This window comes from Eucyclogobius newberryi, unplaced genomic scaffold, assembly GCF_026437365.1.
Source record: "Eucyclogobius newberryi isolate DKJ021-1_F unplaced genomic scaffold, fEucNew1.0.hap1 SCAF_8, whole genome shotgun sequence".
NCBI classification, from domain to species: Eukaryota; Metazoa; Chordata; class Actinopteri; order Gobiiformes; family Gobiidae; genus Eucyclogobius; species Eucyclogobius newberryi.
The window spans coordinates 22,100,155-22,115,424 of record NW_027316500.1 but is presented as its reverse complement, the minus strand read 5'-3'; the positions used below and the strand labels follow the sequence as shown (position 1 = coordinate 22,115,424).

The window sequence follows — 15,270 nt, the reverse complement described above, 5'->3', positions numbered from 1 at the left end:
GAGACTGGTGGTGGTAGATATGGAGAGAAGGTAGAGAGGATGAGAGGGATGCAGAGGAGGAGCAGGGGAGGTGGTGGGTCGCAGTACGGTTTGAACAGCCGAGCCATCAGCCTGAGGGCTTAAATACGACCGCCTGGTGCTGATTGGAGCGGGGAGGAGTCACTTGGGAGCGTTGATTGGGGATGAGGAGCAGGTGCGAGGGCCATGGTGCAGACGCCCCCTGACCTTTCACCCTCCTTCTTGGCCGGGAAAAACTGCATAACCTCTTTGGGATAAGCGCAGAAACCTGGAAGAGTCCATGGTGAAGAGAGGGATCTGACTCTCACAGACGGACAGGCGGGCGCCGCTTGAGTGCGATGATGGCGCTGGGGAGAGGGATCCTTCCATGGAGGCCGACGCTGATTTAAGTTAGGTCTTCCAGGTGAATTTACGCAGGCTTCATTTTAGAAAAGACCAACATCAAGTCAAAGCTATCATACAAGTTTTATTTTACAAGTTACAGCAAAACATGCCTTTTGAAAAGCTGTACACTTTGAGTTTGCATTGACAGTTGCAGAGTGAAAGTATTTACACTAAAGTGATGCTGGTGCCACTGACTCAACTTAAAACAAGCATTTTATGGGAAATGACTTTTCCTTTGTGTAAAATCTTTGATCACGTTTTATGACACAGGTTTTAACATCAGCAATAATCAAATCGTCCTTTTTAAATACAAAATTACAAAGCTGCTGTTTAGTTGTGGAAAATAGAAAAAATTTAGAGCAGTGAATAATTTTAAAAAACTCTGTGCACGTTTGCACACTGGGCACTTGTGGGGAAATGTTCAACAGTTTTCTTCTAATGTTAAGCAAAGCATGAAAAATCATAACTTGGATTTCAGAATTAAAATCACAAGTTAAAAAAAAGATGATCCAAACTGAAACAAAATTGTCTGGAAAAACCTGTCTGTGAACATTAGTAAGATGCTCAATTCAACGAGAAATGTAATTATTCCACTTCAGAGAGATTCTTTTACAGCATTTTGTGTCATATTTAAGCTCAGAGAAAGTGTTTGCTATGAATCTGTGTTACTCTCAGTTTCTGCCTTCAGCTGGTTCAGGAGCTCGATATAAAACTTAACCCGCGTTAACAGAGGCGCATTTTTCTCAGCGCGCAGTAACTTGGAGTAGACGCTCTTGTAGGTTTTCAGCAGTTCTTCCTCCTTACTGCTAAAATAAACACAATTATTATCAGTATGCAAACGTGAAGTATTAGCGCCTCAGTTTACTCACCTCGGTTTGCGCTTTATTGTGGTGAGGATTTTGATGATTTGGAGCAACAGGAAGGAGAAGCTTGGCTCAAAAACTCCAATTAACTTGATGACCTCCTGGATGTTAAGTCCTGAACCATCATCGTTCACCGAGTCTGAGGATTCTCCAGGTTCAGTCACATCGAGCTCCTTCTTCAGCGGCGACAAATACAAAAATCAATGCAAAATTATTCTATATTCTATATAGTTCTATATCAAATTAAATCTTGAATGAGAATGTTTACCTCCATTTCCTCTTCCATCAGCTCTTTATGAATGAGTTGGAAAGCGTGTCTCGTCTCGGTCATGATGTCCAGAGCTGCGGTCAGACTTTTCATCTTGGCTGCACTGCTGTTTTGACCTGAACAAAGACATTTATACACCATGGAATTTAAATCACCATAAGGTCCCCCCTGATAAAAAAGGTTACATAGATAACTTTGTACAATACGGATTAAAAACAAATGAGTCATGTATCTGGGTCTCTGCGTGCGTGTGGTCTGGACAGATACTCAAAAGTCCAGTACCAGCCATAGTGAACTCTGCGAAGGCCACTCTCTCCAGCAGTGTGCGCAGCAGCTCACAGGGAGCGTCTCGGAGGCTGAGGAACAGACTGATGGCTTTACTGTAGTGCAGCTCGGCCAGGCTGCGGTGCTGCTTCCTCAGGTGTTCATCTCCCACCTGTCACAAGAGAAAGACGTGATAAATAACCCTCATGTGCAGAGAAAGGTGGTACTTAAGGAAATATAGTCACACTTTATCTGAAAAGAAGCATTTGGGTTTGGAACTCTATACATCCCTGCATAACCCTAACTCTAAACGTGTGACCTGTGCAGGCCTGAGCTGCGTTGCCGTGTGCAGCCGTAGGTACCTGGTTACGGAAGCAGCTGTGGTACATGGAGGCCAATCGGTGGTGGATGGTGGCTGCTCTGTACTGGTACAGGGGCTGTCGGGCCGACTCCGTCTGCAGGTCACAGTACTTCAGAGACTTCATCATGGCTTCAGTCACCTCTCGCTCAATCTAAAAACAGAAAATCACTCTTATTGTCACTGACTTTTATCGCACGTAACTCTTTATGAGGGCGTGTTGTGCCCACCTGCTCCTGAGCCTTCCTGGACAGTGGGGCGTAGTCCTGCAGGAGTGTGGCCAGAGTGAAGTAAGTGGTGGACAGTTCCCAGTTGACACTGTCCCATACGGCTGGGTGGCTCTCTCTAGTGGTCAAAGACTTAATTGCACGCAGGTAGTAGTCTATGGCCTGTAGAAAAGCAGTTGGGAATGATGCATTACAATGTCAAAAGCATTTTTAAAGGCATACAAAGAAAATGACAAGCAAAAATGTGTAAAATGGGGGCCATTTCTAATCATGCAATGACTTGTAAAGCATATTTGCCTTATATTTATGTATAAACTATGAGGAATCTCTAAATTGAAACACCCTGTAGTACCTTATTATGATAGAGCGCCTCTTCTGGTGAGAACTCGTCTCTGCTCAGGTCGTCAAACACAGGGCTGTGAGCCTGAGCGCAGATCCTCATCAGTCTGCCAGTGTTACACAGCAGCAGGGCCGTGTTGGTTCTGTCCCCGATCGCCTCAAAGTCCTTCATGCCTTTCTCAAAGAAACCAAAGCTCTTCTTCCAAATCTCCTGCTCAGCCACCGATACGGATTTCTTCACTAAAAAAATAAACAAAGAACTATAAATGTGCTTCGTTTTGAGGTTTAGTTTTCTGTGTCAAGTTACAATGGCCTCGCTTCACATTTTTACCATTGCCAAAAAGTGAGAAACTACTTTTGTCTACTTCACTGTACCCTACGTAAAAGTCTCATTGGTGCAGTACTCTGCGCTCAAACAAAGCCCTGTATGAAGTCGTCATCATTGAAGCTAGGGCGTGGCTGTCCTACCGTCTTTCTCGGTCTGCAGCGCCGCCGCCTGGTTCATGTAGAATACTCCCATCTCGTTGCGGATGTTGCCCAGTCGTTTGAGCACCTGCTTCAGCTGCTCCCCAGCACCGTCCTTCAGCGCGTCGCACAGCAGCAGCTCGTGAGCCGCCTCGTAACACTTACAGCTCACAAACAGCTGGTACTCGGAGTCCATGGACAGGTCCGTCGCCATGTTGAAGGCTGAGGAGAAAACACATAAGATTGATTCACAATATGGAGAACAAGCCTATTACCAACTATCTGAATTCTACCGTTTGTCCTCTACTAGTTTTAGAGCCCCTCATAAAAACACAGGGTGATTCTGTAGTTGTTTTTATTAAGAATTTAATCTGGCCCCTAATTGTAAGGCGTGCCAAAGTTTGTGTCTAACACTTTGCATTTGGGAAAATCTACCCAAAAACAGCCTATTTTATTGTATTCCAATTACAATATTCAGACGATATTCAAAAGAAAGGTATTACACGTGTCTTTAAACAAGTTAGTTGAGGTTTGATTATAAGACAAATGTAAAATGTCTAATAAATGAATTATAAAAATGCAGAAATATCACACTTTACCCTTATTTACGCTTAAAAGTTAACAAATTTAAATAAATAGAGTAATGTTGTAATCAGGACTTTTTGGGGCATTTTGTCCTACAAATGATACACTTGATATTAACATCTACAAAACAACATTCACAATAAGATATACATTTTGATAAGTTGCCACCTCCACAGTCCCTCTAGGTTTTTATGAGGACGCAGAAATAACTGTTGTTTTGAGGAGACTCTTAGATGCAACAAACTTCTGCAGTCTTTTTTAAGTGATATCATTTTTAAACAATTGAAATAATTTTGCTCATCATTATAAATGCAAAAATGTGTTATGTGGCTCTGGAAAATGGCTGTTTGCTAAGTTTAGAGCCGTTCACAGTGCAGTTACAGACCCTGGCAGCTGCTCTCCCGGTGCAGGCTGTGAAGGATCTCCTGGTCCTCTTTGGTCTGGTAGTTGTACTCCTCCAGGTAGGCCTCTCGGTTGTTGGCGTTCTGGGCCAACATGAGCTGGATGTCCCCGCACAGAGACAGGCTCTGGCTGTGGAAGTGCAGCACGTGTGGATGTAGAGCGCCGCTGACCGAGCAGTAGGAATCTGCGGCTCACAAGAGAGAAAGACTTTGTTATTTTGCCCCATTTTTGAATTTAATTTTTATTTTATCAGGAAAAAAATGTTCAGGGGTGTTCTGGGAAAAACAGCCGTACAGTTCAGTCCCAACTAGAGCTTTAGTCAACTAAAGAGATTCTTGGTTGATTAAAGACATCCCATGTCTTACTAAAACGTGTAGCGTGTGGTGCTGACAAATACTCTCAAGTTGATCAAGATCGAACGCAAAAGTGACACTGTACACAGAGAAATACACAGCAAGTAAAAAGACAGATTTAAAACTGCAGCTAACCAACTCCATGTCATCTCCTTTCTGCTGTTCCACAGAAATATTCAGAATGCTGATCAATATTGGTCGACTAAAACAACATGACCGATTGTACCCGGTTATTTGGCTTCAAGACCTTTTGTACATTATTCCAGGTTGAAGGCTTTGAGAGTGGAAATGCTACTTTTCCCATTTCTGTGCAAAAATAAACAAAAGAAATATAGCTCATTGATGACATACTTAAAACATAAACATGATCAAACAGCATATTTCACAGCACAAAACCAACACTGCATCCCCATTTAAAAAAAATTGAGGTGAACATAGCAAGAAATTTGAGTGAATACGTTTTGCCACTCATTAAGTGGCTTCTTCAGTTATTCTTGGACGCTTAAGGTCGTAATCATTGCCTCCAGTTGTGATTTATGTCAGCATTTTTCTTTTTTTTACTCATTTATTTACAAAACATACTGTATTATGTATTGCTCTTCCATCATAACTACCTAAAGTATGTCAATTTTCCGCTAAAAAAAAACAATTCAAACTAGATCAAAACGTCAACGCTGAAGGTAATGTTCAAATCTCACCGTAGCACTGCAGAGACAGTTTGATGTAGCGCAGCGCCCGCCCGTACTTCAGCAGATTGGTGGCGGCGTCGGAGAGTACGTAGTAGGCTTTGGAGGCTTTGAGGAAGAGCTGCATCTTCAGCCGGTGTTGCCACGAGCCCGGGATCATCCCAGAGCGAGTGGGGTGTTTCTGGTCCTCGAGCACAATCCCAGCTGGAGACGGAAAGTGAATTTGTTAAAGACGGAGAATGTTTAGTTATGGTTGAAAGAGATTACGCGGCGTGTACAGACTTCTTTCTAAAAGGAGGGAGAGTCCGTTTTCAGGCGTGCAGGCTCCCGTTGTACTCCTCTCCTCGTATTTAAGCGGGATGGGAATGTTTGGATCCGCGGCGGGCAGGTCACTTTCCTTCTTTATGGTCAGGTCTATCGCCTTTAAACCCTAATCATACATTTTAAAAGGAATTAGTAACATTTATAAGGGATACAGTAGCTCACACACAATATAAGAACAAAGAAATGGCAATGAAAGTCGAAATTAACTGCAAGTAGTTATGTTTTACCTCGATTACTCTTTTGTTTACAGCCCTAATTAATTGAATCTGCATCAATTGAAAAGTTTGAAAATAGATTTGAAATTGTGCACCAACCCATGCCTCACCATTGAACTTCAACATTCAAAAAATCTCAAAATGAACCCATGAGACTGAAGACAAACTGAATGAATAAACTTCCTGTGGCGATTACAGCAAATATAATCAATAATACCTAGTCATTTACCTTTAATACATAACTTAGAACATGTCTGCATCGTTCTTCTTTGTCTTGAGAAACAGGAAAAGAACAGTTTGGCTGTGAAAAAAGAGGGGAAATGGCACAATCAAACATTACATTCCACAGTCATTGACTACTATGATTTACTGTAGTAGCGCTGCAACTAACGATTATCTTAGTAGTTGACTGGTAATATGATTATTTCTATAATATATTGATGTTTTTAGCCAATACGTCGAAATATGGTGAATGAAAGCTTCAACATAGAGAATATTTACGAAGCAAATTATTCATTATTTTTTGACATTTTGATTTGACAGTGCTATTGTCTTTATTATAAAAATGTCTTTACGTGTGTTTTTTTAGAGTCTGTACTCTCCAGAAAACGCTCACAATTATGTTAATTAATCATTTCCGCCCACATTATACCGTACTTTTTGATCTGTAATCTTACTCTGATTTGATGAGTGGATTTGTACTTTTCAGGCACAGACAGCTCCACCACAGAGCGGATGACGGCCACGGCTTTACTGTCCCGCTGAGCGCGCGAGTAGGAGCTGTTCTCGTCGCTCTCCTCCGTCAGCTCCTCCTCCTCCTCCCGCTCTTCGTCGCTGTAGCTGTCCTCGGACCCTCCCGCCCGCAGCGACTCGCCCTCGTCTTCCTCGGTGGGCTTGTCCAGCTGGAAGAGCTCCGACAGCATGTAGTTGGCCGAGGCGATGATCTGGGCGAAGGCAAAAAGGTGAGCCGGAAAGTGATCAATTACACTCAGCCGGACCATTAAACCGCACGACGACGCTCGGTGAAAACAAACTGTGGCTTAGCAGTTAGAGATTATGCGTTAGTAAAAGTACCTGAGGATGCGTGTCCTGGTCCAGAAGCTTTATACAGTTGAGAAGCAGCGTTCTGATTGTGCCGTAGTGCTTCCTGTTCTGATGGGTTTTGAGCACTAAGTTGCTGGCCACTCTAAAAACAAACAATGTATTATTTTGTACACAGTATAAACTAAATCATGGGCAAAATCTTCACAAAATACCTCTGTAAACCTTTCATTTCCATTCGCAAATGCTGATTCTACTGCGTAATCCACAATAAACAGATAAATGACTTCCATAGGTCATCTGGATCATGTTTTTAACTACCTTTGTACTTTGTTTCTACCATAGGGTGGGCAATATCGACAAATATCCAAATATTTTTTGGGAGTATTTCGATAAAACATGCCTTTAAATGTGTTAGTTGTGGTTTATGATTAGACAAATATAAAATGTCTGTAAAATTAATCCCTAAAGTGCAGAACTATCACTCACCTTTCATCACCATTATTTTTTTTCTTTCTTTTTTTAAAAATCTGCTTTTTTGGTAGATTTCTTTACAATAAACAATATACTCGATATACAACTATTGCATATATTATCTAAATTTCAATGCATTACCCACCTCATTCTACAAGACATCAAAATATTGTAAAGGCAAGTGTAATTTTTGAGTTGGAAAATTCAAATTAGAAATAGAAATTCTAATAAACATAGATCAGCCGCATCTTATTAATAAAGTGTTCAGTAAATCAAGGAAGGAAGAAGCTGGTTCTGAACACCGCAGCTCTTTTTCTCTCAAGCCTAAATGGAGTTGACCTACTTGTAAAGTAAGACGGCCACGGGCAGAGTGAAGGGATTCTCACACTCCTCCTCCGCCTCTTCACACAGCGTCGTGAGATCATAAAGCTTCACAATGTCACTCCCACTGGCTGAAAATGCAATGCGGCCGCGTCACAAATCAACATTTGGAAACGGCATAAATCAACTTCAAGATCAGACCTTTGAAAAGCCAGTAAGTGTGTCCCTCTTTGGTGCAGTTGGACTTGAGGAAGGAGAGGATGTTCTGAGCGATGTCTTTAATCACGCGGGTTGAAAATGTGGACTTTTCGAGATGAGGGATGTCTTCCGTTTTGATCATTTCATATTTCTGCACACGCACACAAAAAAGGAAAAGAAAAATGAAAGACACAGTAAGAATGGAGGGGATGTTCTGACTAAAATGTTCTAAAATCTCTATTCACTGTACCTGGACTATGCCGTTGACGTGGAAGCACATGACGAGCTCCGGGACGTTGCACATGAGATTGTCCAGCCAATAATCGATGCCGGTCAGAATGTTGATGGGCTTATTGTTGTCCCTAAACGTGTGATAAATGCAAAGAATGTAGAACTGTGTACAAACTATGACATTTGTGTATTATATTTCAAAAGAATACAGTACCTTAGTCTTAAGCTGACGGCAGGATAGCGACCGCCTCCAAATATGGGCATGTTGGAGCCCACCAGCATATGGATGTCTTCAAAGGTCCACATGATGTTCCGCACAAAGTCGTTTCGTAATCCCTAAACACACGGGGCACGATCACACGGTCTGGTTTTAATAAGCGTTCAAATTCTGTGTCCAACTTGCTCCATGACTTTTCAGGGACTATTTTCTTCAGATTTTTTTTTATTATTTTGTATTAATTGTCTAATTTTACTCAACAGGGAAAATTTAGTTTGACACAATTCCCATCAATCACTCAAAGATTACTAGTATTTGTAAAAATGTGATTTCTAAATAATTAATTTAGAAAATAAATAAAATAATAAATAATAAAACATGGGATCATAAATAAATAAAATAAAAATAAATAGAAAGAAACATATGGCCTACTTAAAAAGCATTAAAATACTGGTGTTTTCGGTTTATTTTATTTTATTTTTATGTATCAATGTTACTTAATTTGTTTGTTTGTTTTTTGATGTATTGTTTTTTGTTGTTGTTGTCATTTTGTGTGTTTTAGTTTTTGCAACTGTATTTTTATGTTTTGTTGTTGTTTAAAAAAAAAAAAAGATTACCGGTATATTATTAACTGTGATCGACTTTGTTAAATCTTGCTTCATGAAATAATAAAAGCAGATTTATGAGACTGAACTTAAAGGACACGTATTGTGCCTTTAAACATACTCTTCTTTCGAGTACCTTTACAGTGACATGTTTTAGAAGTTAAAATCATGTATGCACTGAAAGCATACGTTACTTTATACCCGTGATATATCCCTCATCAGATAATGGAAACTACAGGCAGCAGAGAGAATAGTGCGGGGATGATAAACAAACCCTCGCTTTCCCGTGCTTTGACATGCTAATGCAGAGAGAGAGATGGAACAAAGTAGGTTACTCTTTGTCGTCAGATTGTCAGATTCTAAATTAGTTTTGCATTAAAACAGCAGCTCCGTCACATGAACACAACACAATGACACATGGACATACATAAAAAGACATCTAACAAAAACTGTCTACTCCCATTAAAACATCATCAATCAGTGTTTTTGTAGATGAAGCTCCTGGATTAGTTTAGTATAAAGTATAAAGGCCCGACGTTTCCATGATACTTGTGAGTCGATCATGACAGCCAAATGATACGACTCCACCTATTTTATGCCTACATCATCAACAACTGTGGGAACTACAGATATGGATTTGAGCTGAAAACAACTTCCTCTCTTTTTTGGCATTTATTTCCACAGCTTTTGTTTGGATACCCATTTATTTATTAATTTATTGTTTTGCTCCAGGCCACAACCTTGTCCACGCTCTGCTGGTGCAACCCAGAGCCATCTGAATTAGACAGTAGTGTCAGCAAAACAGGATCATCTAAATACTAGAAGATGAAGGGCAATCGCCTGTGAATAATGTAAAGAGCAGAGCTGAACACAGGCCTGGGGCCCTGATGGTGATATAGCAGAGGAGAGACTTTTAATTACCACAAACTGAGGAAAGATGCATACCAGTGAATCAAGTTTGGATTAACTCCTTGATGGATCGGTTTGGAGCTTAAAATGTCCGTTGTAAGAACACAATTTGATGGCAGAAAGGTCTGGGGATGAATAATGGGACTTACAACTAGAGTTACAACTAACTGAAATTCGGACTTACTAAATTCATCAAACGTGTGTGAATGAAGCTAAATACAACTCCAAATATGTTTTTTCTCAAAGCTCAGTTGAAAAGTTGATTTTCTCTACGTGTCCTTTAAACACCACAGTCCTCAGTTTAACCACAATGACTTGTCGAACTGATTACACCCGACATCCCTAAACTTGTAATATTACGGACAAGTTATTTTCTTACCTGGCTGTTCTCTCCTTCATTGAAAAGTGTAGGAAGATTTTGTTCGTTGGGAACTGATGACACATGTCCAAGTGCAAACTGACCGTCCACAGAGACGCTTTCCTGTTCGAACAACAGCCACAGGTGAGCAATGACGAAGCTGTGATGTCTTACAGAAGTACGCAGCTTTTGCATGTGCAGGTGACCTCTTTAGCCGCCGCTGAATCGTCCTCATCTGGAGGGGAGTTTGTGAGGGTGGTCGGCCATGAAGACCTCAGCTCTTCTGCCTCGTTATCATCATCCTCGTCCTCCTCTTCATCAACCAAGTCATTTGGAACTGGCTCTGCAGCTCCGTCTCCGTTTATACTGAAAGAAACATTGGTCATGTCAAAAATTTGTACTTTATCTATTTAAAATGTGTCAATTATAGGCAGAAAACGTATACCTGTAGTAAAGAAACTTTGACAGGATTGCTTTTTGATACCAATGCTCTTTACTTTTCTTTTTCCTTTGCCATTTTTGATCCATGAGCCGCTGGTAAAACTCCTTCAGCCACGCCCAATCGCCTGTCTGAAATAAGCAATGTATAAATGATCACTCAAAAATAGATTGCCTTCTTGATTACACTGATAACTCCCGGCATCCTTACTTGGGTGGACCTCCGAAACAGCTCTTGAATATCCAGTTCATCCAAAAGCAGCGTTCTCCCCACTCGATGAACGGCCATGCTGACATGTGACTTGCTGTACGGTATTTTCAACAGCTTCTTTATGTTCTAAATGTGATAAAAGACATAAAATGCATTAACAACGTAGAAAAAAAATAATATGTTTATATTATGTTTATGTATTTATGTTTATTTTGCAAAATCTACACAAACCTCTGAATCCGACACGACATCGACGTCGTCTCCAATGCAATCAATGAAGTCGTAGGCCATGCCGAAACTAGAGAAACAACGATGATTCAGCAGTTTATCATCAAATAAATACATGATACTAAACAAAACAAATATAAATCATACTGAATAGACTAATCATCATTTATTAGGTCATATTACAGTTACATAATTGTTTTCAAAGGTTTTTTCTGGCCCAAAGTCTGTATTCGACAGGTCATTTGTAGTGTGAAAAGGGGAGAGAGCGAGAGATGGTATATATCCGGCAAATAGTCGAGGGCTGGAATCAAACCCACGACGTCACAGTGGCAGCAAACCTATATCCACTACACCACCGACAAGTAGGATTACACAATTTGTATAATTGAATTTACATTTGATTAAATTGTATAGCTCTAATAAACAGCACTAAAAAGAGTAACTCTAGAGTAACTGGGTTTTAGTCGAGTCACACTCAAGTCCTTCTTTTTTGAGTCTAAGTAAAATAATAAAAAGTTGAGTCATTATAATCTAAAACCCAAGCTCAAGTCACAAGTCCAGTCCATTTAAGAAGAGTGTCTACTACTCTCGTACTGTGTATTCTCACAGCTTTAAACCGACTTTAAGCTTGGAACCATCATTTTAAAGCAGATTTACTGAGGCTGGCAAGGTCTAAAGACTTGAGCTTGACTTGTAACTAGTCAAGTCTGAGTCTAACCAGTCTAAGTCCAACCCAAACAATCCTCAGCTAACTTAGTCTTGACCGGGTTCAAGATTGCTCAAGGAGATGTACGGCAGCTGCTCGCGGCTCCTGACAGGTTGTCCCAGGGCCATTGCAGGAAGGAAAAAATCAAATGCAGATAATTCATTTCCCTCAGAAGGAATTAATAAAGAATGCCTTAACCCTAAGTCTGTGGTCACAAGTCACCGTTCTCACAAACTTAAAAGCCTGAGTCGAGTCATTATGTTCGAGTCAAGCCCCGAGTACTACATCTCTGCTTTGTAATGAATGCTTCCCTCTGTGATTTGACAATACAAACAGTGCCAAATATGGATACTGCTGTTAACAATGATCCATCTTCATCAGAGCATCCGGACCAACAAGGGAGGCCATCTGCTCCCAATGTTTGCAGCAATTAGCCGTGCGACTTTGTTACTTCCAGCCAAGAGTAAACAATGATTAGCATCCGCTCTGTTTGTATAGACTCTGCAGTGGAGTGTATGAATTCTAAATGACAGATTATGTTTTATAGCACAGTAGGGCAGCGTTTACTAAAGTGTGGCTTTTACCTGGAGAACGGTTTGCTCTTACTGCTGGAGCCTAACACGGTGGTGCCAGCGCTGCCCAGTTGAGGGTTCTCTCGGAGCCAGTTGGCAGGAGGCAGTTTCAGGTCAGTCTTCTCTTGTAGTACTGCGTAACTGGTGGGAGGTGGAGCAGCGGAGTACTTCACAACTGCTCTGCTCTTTATTTCACTGCTGCTAGAACAGATCATTGTCTCCTGCAGGATGAAAAACATGTAAGATGAATGTATAGCATTAGTATAAAAGTTCTATTGCACATTTCCAGCGTGTTTTGGATTGTTGTCCATCTGTGCTTTAAGATGCTGTTTCCATCATTCTGCTATAGCTTAGTATACATTTGTATTATTTTCATGGTAGATTTTGATGGCCACCATAACACCATATGTTCATTTACTTAAAGATTAACTATTTCACTTTTCTAGCCGAGTCCCGCCATTTGCTTTTCTACAGGCAGATGTTATTGTGGAGAGTAGTTCTTTGACGTTAAGTGCTTTGAGTGCCTTGAAAGTGGAAATGCGCTGTATTAATAGTGACCATTTAGCATTGTTTGGCCTGAAATGTCCAGAAAATTTTCGATCATGAATGAGGTGTTTTTATGGCAAAAGAAAAAAACTTACACTACATAGATTCTTGCTGTGAGCGGGGTTGCCCCAGTCACAGATCTGACCTGTAACTTGGCCAGTTATTATCATTGTCTCTATGGAGTTAAATAACTCCATACTTTACATTATATTCTACCAGAAAAATTACATAATGCATAGTTTTGGTCCCTTTAGAGAGCGATGTCTTTTCTTAGCCCTTTCTTCCAATCTAAATACCCTATATGAATATGTTGTTTGTATTCATGTGAAATTATATTTTGCCCACACTAGCACAACTTTAGAACAGCTTTTTCAGACAGAAGTGACGTAAGGTGGACCAGCCTTCCACAGCCAATCCGCTCCCATCCCAAAACGTTATACAGTGACACACATGGCTCTTTGTTACACATTTCCATTGATAAAGGGTTTTACTAGAAGTGGACAGCACGCAGCAGTATGATTTTGACACAACGTGCAGTTTTTACAATACACTTCATGGGGGAATTATCATCAATATTTGTATTTGCCCATTTACAAGACATAAATGCAACTTTAAGCATTTCATTTTGCAATGTATTTATTGCAGCTCATGTTTCAGCAATGTTGTACAAGTAGAAAAAGGCTTTAGAGTTTCTGTGTCAGTAGCATAAAGCAGTTATGCTAAACAGTGTAACTTTGTACTGCAGTCTATGTAAGTGCCAAGATATCTAAAATAATTGACCATCTGAACATTTAGATTATTAATTGTAATTAGTGACAAAGAACCTATAATTTTGCAGGCTCCTTAGTTTTGGAAACAGTGATATCTAAAAAGCTATCCAAACACATTTTTTGTGCTTAATGCTTAAGATACAAACACTCTTGGTGTCATTTTTCTGCAGTGAGGTGACCAGTACCATGTCATTGGCATGTTTAAATCATTTAAAACATTCATCATGAACAGGTATTTAACACAGTAATTTCTGAAGTATCAGAACCAATAATTACTCTTTGGGGGCGATTAGAAAAATTGCCTCTGACCGATTTGATAAGGTCCAGGTCCATAAGCCTGTTCAGTAAAATATGTACATGCACAGAATTGAAAGCTGTTATACAAAGTGATAGTTGCATCTCCAGTACTTCTCTGACTTCTATAAACAAACTGTAAGTTGTCCAAAGTGTTGGATGCAGAGGACATGATGTAGTTACTCACAGTTCTCTCCATACAGTTACATTAAATGGAGGTAAGTTCCTTTCTGTTCTTTACTGTTTCTGTTCTTTACTGTTCTTTTCTTCTGTATCTACCTCTGTATCTTCCTGCGTTGCACCAATGAAATTTCCCCATGTGGGACAATAAAGGATTATCTTATCTTATCTTATCTTAAGTGCTACTGGGCGAAAATCATTAAATTCAGATGCTCCAGGTCTTTTAGGTACAAGCACAAAATGTAAAGTATGTATGAAAATTAAAGAGTATCGTAAAGACCTCTTTTAATTGATGTACACAATGTTTCAATCGCCTTCCTGAGAGGCCATCGGGGTCTGGGGATTTCCTAGGTTTGATGCAAGACAGATTTAAGAACAATAGATGACTGTTCTGGGATCAAACTGCAGATTTCCTCACATGGCAAGTAAACAAGCAAGCATTTATACAGTTTCAAAATGTAAAACAGCTAGAGTTTCTCTATATTCCACATGTACAAAAGAGCACAGACCAGAGCACAGATCACAATGAGCCTCATATATGTGTGAGCTCACCTGTTTACTGCTCTCTCCTGTACATGTGTGTCCACTGTCCTCCGTGGAGCTGCTGTCCAAGGGGATGTCCGCCTCTCCGTCCCCGGCCGGTGACGAGCTCATTCTGCACTATTTTGATCTACTACTATCTAATGATCATGTTAGAGGTGTCACGACTGAAACATCAAATGTTTCTTGTGTTCCTGTTGCTAGCTCAGCTAGCCTCACAAGCAACATTAAGTTAAGAGTAGATTCTGATTCTGATTCTCTACAGAGTCTTTCCAAAAGATCTGCTGTCACTTGCTCGCTAACAAATTTGTTCCATCAGATGTTTCAGCTGCTCCACAGTTTGTTGTTAAAGCTCACGTTCACATAAACAGCAAGCAACAACTTCCGGGTTGTCTTGAAGCTAATACTCGGGTTTTGTTTTTTAGTTTTTTATACAAAATTCTTTTCTATTTAAATCGGATCCTTGTTTGTTCAAGCTATTTAGGTGTTAATAAGGATGAGTAAAACAAAAGGAAAATTTAACAAGACTTCGACGTGACCCGGAAGTACTTTTAGCACGCACGTTCTAGAAACTTTGAGTATATTCTTTGTTATAGTCGAAAGTAACATATTTTTTCACATTTATTTCTCTATTTAATCATGTTTTGTTGAATAATTTTGTTATTTATTATTTATTGCTA

At 40.1% G+C, this 15,270-nt stretch overlaps 1 protein-coding gene across 2 annotated transcripts; it reads right to left on the bottom strand.

Moving 5' to 3' along the window:
- Window positions 1–464: 464 nt before the first annotated feature.
- Window positions 465–14,975, bottom strand: edrf1 (erythroid differentiation regulatory factor 1). Of its 2 annotated transcripts, none has more exons than XM_072436544.1 (25): window positions 14,603–14,975; window positions 12,273–12,481; window positions 10,986–11,052; window positions 10,755–10,880; window positions 10,551–10,675; window positions 10,312–10,471; window positions 10,127–10,228; window positions 8,231–8,352; window positions 8,036–8,147; window positions 7,789–7,936; window positions 7,610–7,718; window positions 6,826–6,937; window positions 6,429–6,695; window positions 5,981–6,052; window positions 5,495–5,642; window positions 5,225–5,416; window positions 4,157–4,357; window positions 3,190–3,408; window positions 2,735–2,961; window positions 2,386–2,544; window positions 2,160–2,309; window positions 1,816–1,969; window positions 1,534–1,649; window positions 1,272–1,441; window positions 465–1,208 (listed from the first exon to the last, which is right to left on the bottom strand). In XM_072436544.1, exons 1-25 carry the CDS (start codon window positions 14,702–14,704, stop codon window positions 1,055–1,057), a joined length of 3,723 nt encoding a protein of 1,240 aa, XP_072292645.1. In that variant the 5' UTR covers window positions 14,705–14,975; the 3' UTR covers window positions 465–1,054. The 2 variants fall into 2 exon arrangements, with proteins under 2 accessions (XP_072292645.1, XP_072292646.1); XM_072436545.1 differs by having other exon boundaries at window positions 465–1,205.
- Between the last annotated feature and the right edge of the window lie 295 nt (window positions 14,976–15,270).

Excerpts from the sequence above, each read along its gene's own strand:
- edrf1 (XM_072436544.1), bottom strand. The coding sequence starts at position 14,704 with ATGAGCTCGTCACCGGCCGGGGACGGAGAGGCGGACATCCCCTTGGAC. Across the intron at positions 11,053-12,272 it reads AAGAGCAAACCGTTCTCCAG|TTTCGGCATGGCCTACGACT; the intron begins GTAAAAGCCACA and ends TTGTTTCTCTAG. Across the intron at positions 6,696-6,825 it reads ACCAGGACACGCATCCTCAG|ATCATCGCCTCGGCCAACTA; the intron begins GTACTTTTACTA and ends GCCTTCGCCCAG.